The sequence below is a fragment of the Nyctibius grandis genome, chromosome 1, assembly GCF_013368605.1.
Source record: "Nyctibius grandis isolate bNycGra1 chromosome 1, bNycGra1.pri, whole genome shotgun sequence".
Classification (NCBI taxonomy): Eukaryota; Metazoa; Chordata; class Aves; order Nyctibiiformes; family Nyctibiidae; genus Nyctibius; species Nyctibius grandis.
In genome coordinates, this window is record NC_090658.1 from 98,605,961 (window position 1) to 98,615,356 (window position 9,396).

The 9,396-nt window shown below is 38.7% G+C and overlaps 1 protein-coding gene across 1 annotated transcript in view; it reads left to right on the plus strand.

The window, feature by feature from the left end:
• COL9A1 (collagen type IX alpha 1 chain) overlaps positions 1 to 5,919 on the plus strand; it is an 80,413-nt gene extending 74,494 nt beyond the window's left edge. The window contains 3 exon segments of the mRNA XM_068396419.1: positions 1,405 to 1,593; positions 4,451 to 4,528; positions 5,735 to 5,919. Of these exon segments, the coding sequence (XP_068252520.1) occupies positions 1,405 to 1,593; positions 4,451 to 4,528; positions 5,735 to 5,919 (452 nt within the window).
• The last annotated feature ends 3,477 nt before the right edge of the window (positions 5,920 to 9,396 follow it).

A 9,396-nucleotide genomic window follows, 5' to 3' on the forward strand; every position in this document is an offset into this window, starting at 1 on the left:
GAAGATGCACTTAGGAATATTCTGCCTTTGTAATGTTAAGAGTTTACCAGAATGAAATTGCTGCTCATGATTTAATCTAGAAATTATTAGTAGTCTTCACTGTTCTTGATACTGCCCAACAGGGTATTTTTTTTTTTTTAACTTTCCGGAAATAGGATAAAAAGGCCTTTTAAAGTGATCTTTTGAAAGACACAGTAATGTTGAGGAGGATTATAGTGAAATCAGATACGATGCTTGAATTTATTCATAACCATCAGAATTAGCAGTGAGAAGAAGAAGAATATGGGAAAAAATCTAGGCTGTCTTCAGTGCATCCCTCTTGAGAGCCCCTATGATTGTCAATGCTGTCATGCTTAAAAAAAAAAATGGGCCCCTGGAACCTTGTCAGCTTAAAGACAATCGTAACTGAAGTTCAGCTCCTGGGTAGGCTTTGCCCACAGATTGCTATCCCCAGTCTTTTGTATCTGCTAGCAATAGTTCCTGTTTTCAGATGGTTTGCACCACACCACCCCCATCTTCTTGATTTTTCTTGGTTGCAGACACAAAATAACTAGTCTTGCCAAGTCATGCAGACTTTATAGCCAGTGTCATATGGAGTTGTGTGTGGCTGTATCCAGAGAAAGTTATTTCTAAGGCATGCTTGAAAGATGGATTTGAAGTCTAAAATAGAAACTTTAAGCAAAGAGAGGGCTGCTCTCATGCTGTTACAGTACTGGCCTGAAAGGGGGATGAGGAAAAGGGAATAGCTAGCTTAGACCATTCCAAGGAATGGCAAGCTGATCCTATGCCTAATGAAGAGCAAAGCTCCTGCTGATTTACCTTAAGAAAAGATCAACATAAAATGTTCCATTGTTTATCAAACTTGAGTTCATAAGCACCAATTTGAGGGGTTTCTTTCCTCTGAAAAAGAAGGCCAGCACTTACTTTGCAGGCTTTGCAGTAGATGACCCCTCATGCTTTTCAGCTGTTCCTTCTTGCAAAGGTCCATCTTAATAAGGATTAACAAGTAACAACGGGGAGATACTTGCTCTTTTAAGAGGCAGCAATTGCATGAGTAAGTTTTCTTACTAGATGGTTGAAATTTAAATGACACAGAAAATTATAAGGACATTTCTAAATAAACCATATACTTTTAAGTCATTTCAGCTTGCAAACATTAAATGTTTAACATGTAGGCTTCAGAGTGACCAGCTTCACAGTGTGCCTGTGCAATTTCCCTCTAGCAGTACTAAGATAGTATCTTATATGTAACAAACTTTGTAAATAGTGTTGTACGTAAGGAAGGTGCTGTACTGTGATCTGTCAGTTTCTGTAGCAGAGAATACACGTTCTTCTTTAGTGAACATGAGAATCTGTCCATTCAGATCCACTTACTGCTTAATTCTGTCCTCCTGTTCATTGCAGAACAACTTGCTCAGCTGGCAGCCAGTCTGAGGAGGCCAGAATTTGGTGCTCCAGGTCTTCCTGGCCGACCAGGGCCACCAGGTGCTCCAGGGCCTGCTGGCGAAAATGGCTTCCCAGGACAGCTTGGACCCCGTGGCTTGCCTGGCCTTAAAGGTCCCCCTGGTGAGATCGGTCGTAAAGGTCCTAAAGGTAAGAATTCTAGCACTGGCTTTCAACTGTTGACTGCTCCAGTTTTTTGTGGGTTTATTTTTGTTTGGATTACAGGTTGTGGATGTACATTGGACTAGATGATCTTTCGAGGTCCCTTCCAATCCCTAACATTCTGTGATTCTGTGATTGTACACATGTAAACATGTAAAGTCCAAAAACATCCTGAACTGGGAACCTAAGCTGTTTCCTGTAACTGTTGCCTCAGTTGCCCCAGTGATTGAAGGGCACATTGGCCTGGCCTCAGCAAAACTTGTTTATAAATCTGTTTTTTGCCATCAAATCACTTATACAATATGAGAAAGGACAGGCATCTGCCTTGAACAAGAAGTAAGAAGCTGAGTCAGATTCCTAATATTATTTTTCCCTCTCATGGACTGTTGACGTTCGTGTTTTTCATGTGCTGAAAAGTTCCAGCAGTGATTCTCTCTTTCTTCCACTCAGTCTGGTTGTGGACCTCATTTCTGCAAGACTTGCGGTCCTGAAAGCTACCGTAAACTGTCAGATTCATTTGCTAATCTCTAGCCTGCTTTTCTAAGTCTATCCACTTTCTCACATTACAAGTGACTGACAACAATCTGCCTCTTTTATTTGGGTGTAATACTTGAGCCATTTAAAATCATTGCACCATGTACTACAACCTATTTATTCTTTGGAAAGAACAAATCCATAATAAAATTGACTAACCTTACATTTTACAAGAAAACTTTGATCTAAGTTAATCTCTTGTGTTCCTGACTGAGAAGGTTTATACATCTCCAAAGGATTATATAGTAGAATTTTCTACAAAGTCTTATGACCACTATGTATGTATTAGTTTCTATTCAGCAGTGGTTTCGATTTGTTTTCTTGAAGGAAGGTTTTATTTTAAAATTGTATTTCTGCACAAAGCTGGTCTGTCACTGGATTAGAGCATTTACTTTTGTCTCAAGTTTTATTTGAAAGTAAAATGGGAAAAACCTTTGAGAGAAGGAATAGAATACAAACAAAGCAAACCTTAACAGCATTGTTGCTAGAGCTCTGTTACTGTTTTCATTTAATGTGATGTCATCTATATTCACAGAAGCAACAAAAAATGGAGATAGAAAGGTGATCTGATATGCTGGATTTCATTCATCACACAGCAGGCTGCACTGTGTTCATAATAAATAAAAATTCTACAGAGCATTAAAAAAAAACCCAAACAAGCAAAATGCTTTGTTTCCTATCATAATTGTCATCAAATTCCAAGTTAGGTTACAGTAAACCTTGAAATACAATTACAGATACAAGAGAAGTGGGGAATGCTGTCATGTGCAAGAGCTGTCATGATGGTACATGGGAGGCACCCTGAAATAAATCTCAGTGCTTCACTCCAAGTTCCTGGCAGTTACCAGAGTTCCACAGAGGTCACAGAGATTAACTGACTTTCCCCATTCATTTGGGGAATGGTCTGAGATGGGAGTGAGAAGAAAAGGGTACCCAGGACATGTGATAAAAGGGAAAAGGAGGAGGATGTTGCGAATGGTTTAGAGGGCATGACAAAGAGGAGAGAGAAACACAAGCCTCTGTTGCCGTGAGATAGAGCAGAAGATACAAAGGTACAGTGATTTCAACAACATCAACAACAGCAGAGTCAAAAAGAGCTGGCTCAAGGAAAGAGGTTATTGTGACTTTCATGAGCAATCTGGGGTATGGAAGGAGGGCAGAATCAGAAATAAGAAGTTGGAGAAGCTTGGGGTAACCAGCAGTAGACACTATTCCAAAGTGCTCAGTAGCTGGAAATAGCAGAAGTATAATGGGTAACCTGACATTGATGCTTCTGGTAGCTGCATTTACAAAGACAGGCTGAACCTCTATGTTGACTAGGCAGTCTGAAGCACAGAGAGAAGATTCCTCCTCTAGTACCCTCTGTGCATCTTTTATTGAAACCTGGACTTTTGTACTGACTCCTGTGTTCTTTTACACAGCTTCCTCGTTTTCTGCTGTGTCATTTCTAGGCAAGCCCCAAACTATTCCAACTCTCCTCACTGCAGTACAAGAAAGTATGGAAGTATAAAAATAAAGCTCACTCAAACATTATTAGGCATATAGTTGTGACTTTTGACTTGCAGCAAAAAAAAAAAATAAATCAAGAGTTTACACAGGGTATTCACGAGTGGTAGATATATATGTACGCTTATGGAATATATACAGTGAACAGAATTTGAACTTCACAACTGAAACAACAAAAAAAGCTTTCTCTTACTAAGATGCTTCTTGTTTGGAGCAACATACGAGTTTGAAGAAAAGCTGGGCACCCACCAAAGAAAAGCCTCCATAATACCGGTATACGAGAACAAAGTCCTTTGTTTTACTTTTATGAATGTTTTATGTGGATGTAAATAGAATACTGTAACGTGTGCAAGCCAGCTTCTCTCTTCTTCTCTGCACTAGTTGTCTCAAGGACCAGCACTTGAGAATATTGTACTCATTAGCAGAGTTCACATGGTCTTGCAAAAGCTACCTGCCAGTACCCACAGGCTGTATTCCAAAATAGCCTGTGTAGTTTTGTGAGTTTGGTCTCTTTCTGTTATACAGGCTATGGCACATTTCATGTGGTACTTACTGTCCAGCCCCATGTGTTTTTTTTTTCCCTTCCAACATGTCTACTTCTGAGTATAACTCAAATGGGGGAAAAACAATCCGAACAAACCCCAAACCTCTTACAAGGTCATGTGTCAGGACATCATTCAAACATGTTAAGAATATATGCAGCTGTCTGAATTCTTTGCTTATTAGCTGTTCACCTCTGAGAGAGAACTTACTGAAAGTAATACGCCAATCAGGCTGTAACTAATATTTCATGAATTTGCTTTAGGTGAACCAGGAGAAAGAGGAGACAGAGGACTTCCAGGCAGAGGACTGAAAGGTTACCCTGGACCAAGAGGTCTTCCAGGTAAACATAACAAGGATGAGGATAAAGAAGAAAACATGTAGTAAAAATTTATTCAGAACTGATATCTCAAGCTGCTTTGAAAAGATAAAAGGTGTCCATTAAGCAATAAGCTTCCAAACAACAGTACTTTGTAATTTTTGCTTCATAGGTAATAATACAGCCACAAATTAGAATTAAAAGCTCTTCTGCTAAAGAGCTACCACTCCGTTTTTCTCAGTGTAGAAAGATTAGGAAAAATGTATACAAAGCATTAAAAAAAAAAACCCAAGAGGCAATCACACACGTGTGTGATTGCCTCTTTTTTTTTTACGTAAGTATTTTTTTTGGTTTATTTTATATATAAATAAAAAAGGACACAAACCCCTGATTATCTCACTGGCAGCCACAGCAGTCTTCAAAATCACCATTCATAATTTAGGACATTCAAAATACAATTCTCAAAATACAATTTTTGAGATCCAGGACAGATTCTTGATGATATGTGCAGCACACCTGGCCTCTAGTGGCCAGTGAATGAAAATAAACATGTTACTTCCATCAGTATCCCTCTACAGTGCGTTTTGGTGTGTATATATAGACAGAAACTACCAAAATTTGTTCTCCTTGTAAAAAGGAGAAAAAAAAAATCAGTTGAGTATATACTGATACCTAGGACATCTGTGAAACTTGGAGTTGTCTTTAGAAATTTATCATTGAAGAAGCTTACTAAAAATCACCATATTTCATCCCTTCATTGAAGAGTTAGAAGAAAAAAGATACTTTAGTGCTCAGCAGTTCCGCTCTATACATCTATTTCCTCAACACATCTGAGCGGAGAATAAAAATAAATTCTTGATTAGTGCTTCCTGGAGCGGTAACTTAACTCTGAAGTAGTGAGTAGCACTACACCTTCATACACATGGTCAACAGGGTTGGCTGCAGTGCTGCAATTGGTTATACTGCACAGCTTTTTACAGCAGCAGATCTGCTCTGGTATAACTGGAGAGGGTTGGGCCTGAAATCTCATCACTGTAGATGTGTAAACACAGCCTGGTTGCCTATTAGAGGAAAACTGTTCCTCTAAGTAGGCACCTCTCTGGGGAATCCACCGCGAGCGGTAAAAAGCCATCTTCATACAGGTTTTAAGAACAGAATGTTCAGTAAAGTTATATGTATACTAAACAAATCATATGCTGCCAATTTTTAGACCTGCATCCACTTTTTCAGGTGAACCAGGCAAACCCAGCTATGGCAGGGACGGCCGTGATGGTGAACGAGGACTCCCTGGGGTGGCCGGTCAGCCTGGGGTTCCTGGTCCTCCTGGCCCTCCCGGCCGTCCCGGGTACTGCGAGCCGTCGTCTTGCAGAATGCAGGCTGGAGAGAGAGCTGATAAGAACATGAAAGGGCCATGAGTCGGCAACGCAAGTGCCACGAAGTGCCAGCATCAATTTACTTCCTGCGCAGACAGCTGAGAAAAAATAAGGAATGAAGGAGAAATAAAAACAAGGAGAAACCTTTCAACCAATGTTTCAGTAAGGCATTTTTAACACAGAGGTTGTACATTCTTTATAAAGGTGTACTTAGCAACACAAGCTGGAACAGTGGTGCTTACAGAAATACACAGGTGATGCCTTCTGGCTCTTTCTCCCCTTGTCGGGGGGGAAAAGGCACTTGTCTTATTTTTTTTTTTTTTTAATAAAGAGTTTCTGTGATTTCTCCTCCTCCCCTACTTAATTCCCATGTATGATGTACAGTGAAATAACGTGTCTTCAGCCATCAAATAAAAAAAAGGAACAGTTTATTTACTTCAGTTGTAGCTACTCTTTTATGCTTATAAAATAAATTCCAGAACACTCCCGAGCAAATGACATCACTTCATGCACAGTCACTTCACTGTATGTACATGCTGTACAGGATATGCTAAGCCTCCCTCAGCTCTTCAATTGTAGAAACACAGTTGGGAGGGTGTTCTCATGAAAACCTGCCACCCCGACACCTTTTATGCTGTATGTCTCTGTAAAGGTGTGATCACTGGTTTCTCATGAATAAGCCATATGGAATAACCTCTTCATTTTCCACTCCAATTTGTGTTGGATTTGTAATTTTGTATAAAGCCTATTCCAGCTTGCCTCCTTCTACGTGAAGTTAAAATAACAGAAGCCACTGTCAAGGAAATTTTAAGTCCCAGAAATATAAAAATTTTATAGTAGAGATTACAGATTTTGAAGTAACATCTGTGGCTGTACAAAAACCAAATAAATAATGTTTTAACCCCCTATACGCTTTTGTATGTATGGTTACATTCAACAGCAATAAACAGAACAGCTAGAAGACCGCCATTAGCTATCCCAAGTTGCCTTTTTTAGATCAACTCAGTTTTTAGAGGAAAATGTGCAATGTGGATATTTTGTTTCTCTCTGTATAAATTAAAACTATTTGTGGTTTTGACTTTACCTTCTCTGAAGTGTATTCTCTCTCAAAGACAACAATGAAACCATCCTACAATGTTTCCTTTCATTTCTCTATTAGTCATCCAAATTTTCAAACACAAATGTTGGCACACTTGCTTTAAGCATTGATTTTTTTCCTACCCCTGAATTGTCTGTTTATGTTCAAAATAGTTGACTCGTCTGCCATGTGAGAATATAAAGAAATAACGTGATCATTTGAGCTATGCATTTTGCATGTAATGTATAAGACAACACTAAAGGGAAAGGTACATGTATAATATATAGTCTAAAAGGAATTATTGAAAAAAATAATAGATAAGGCTTCCCCAGAACAAACCTGATGCTCTAGCTGCCTCTGAGAGCCGCTTCTCTGGCGCCTCGTGTTGACAGTAAATGCCTAAATAGAGATCACTTGGGAGAAAGAGGTCTGCTAAAGCCACCTACTAAAAGAAAGTATGTTTGCACGTTTATTAGAGACTTCTGAGAATGAGTTAAATGGGATTGATTTTCATAATCTCTTTACGTCCCTTGCACTGCCCAGTATTTTAAATGATAAAATATAAAAGGGGTTGAATCTTTACAAGTAAGTCTTATCTACAAGTGTCTACTGCTGTCTGTTTAGTGCCACAGAAACGGCACCAGGTGAGATTTCAGGGAAAAGATGGGGGAAGAAAATAGACATAAAGAAATCTGTCATCCTTCCCAGAGACTCTGGAAAGCACAGCCTGAGACAGAACGGTTTTCCTGTGCCTCCAGTTTGTCCAAACTCTCTCATAAGCCACAGTTCCTACTTTAATGCTACAAGAAGTCATCAGAGTAGATGAGTGCAAAGAATTTCATTCTTAAGAAACAAATCCAGATAATTGCATACAAGGTGGTCAGCTTGTTCACACATAAGGGTGTTCCATAACACTTCAGAATTAGGTCAGGTTTTTACCGATTTAGGCCATGGTCCTCAAAAGTACTCCTTACGTAGCACGACAAATAAATCCTTAGTGGTAATGACAAACTGCAGTTTCATCAGCAAACTTTTATTTTGACTATAAAGTGTGTAAAACTGTTAAAAAGGAAAAAAAAACCAGCTGATAACAGAATGAAAACATTATTTTCCATATATAATGCACAAACATAATGAATCAAAGGAAGCAAAAAAACCTTAACATTTAAATACAAATGTGAAGTGCTTTAACAAATACAATCTGAAAAATGCATAAAATTCCACAATGGAAAGAAACCCATGTAGGAGAGAAGACATTCATATGTAAAAACCAAATCGAAACTATTGCAGTCAAACAAATTCAACACTGAGGGTCAATTCAATGCAGAATCTATAGAAGTGGATAGCTTAAGGTTGTGACAGATTTTCTGCCTTCAAGCTGACTCGTGAGTTTTAACTTAAAATATAGAACTGAAGAATAAATCCTCAAGCCTATTATAAATCATTATGGGGGACATTGGTTAATCTAAGTATTCACCAATTCCGAGTTTTGTGCAAGAGTGGAAAACTTTTATCTGAAGAATGGTAGACCGTGTACCAAAAAAGTATCAGGAACTGAAATTTATTAACAGCACATTCAAGTAAATAAAGATTTGGAAAATAAAACCAGAATTATTAATTTAAAAGAAAAGTGTATCAGCTATGGTGATACAGAAAAAAATAGTGCTCGTTTAATTACATATATTTAGAAGGCACAGAGAAAGAGGCTGAGAGGTTTCACAAGCCACTGACAGCGTGCTGCCCATTCTAACCAGGTGCTCCTGGAAGCCCAGTGAAGTCCTGAGTAAATCTGGTTCTCAGCTCTTTTTGGTTCAACATCATAAAATGCTATGAGACTTCTTGAAGAAAAGACTAATGAAAATCACTTTTACCCATCAGGATCTCTGCTGCCATTCCGAATTCTGGAGGTTTAACTGCACTGTGATAAATGCACTTTTTAGCTCCCCAGTTACTTGACTTAAGTGTAGGCAGGAACCAAGAGAAAAATGTTTAACAACTGTCCTCAAAATGATAATCAATTCTTCACAATCCAAGCTGGTATTTTAAAATGTTGACTGCAATGCTTTCCCTACTAGGCTACTAATAAGTATCAATAACACTGCTCCTGAATACTGTCATAAAATATATATATGTTAGGTCACTCTAGTTTATATATATAGAGAGAGTTTATATATGAGTTTATATATGAGTTTTCTGTCACAGCCATCACTGGGTTCAAGCAACCTAGTATGAACTGCTACTGAAAATCTCTTGTGAATATTTCACAAAGGCCAATGTCTCTCTCTAGCCAAAGGAGCTCTAGAGCACAATTTGTGGTGCCCAAAGCAAGGCTGGGGAGCAGTAAGCTAGATTTTGCTTCCCTGAATACCCTAGTCATGATTGGCATTTACACAGCCAAACCCACAGCTACAACCAAATTTGCTCGTCCTTCAAAAAGGGTA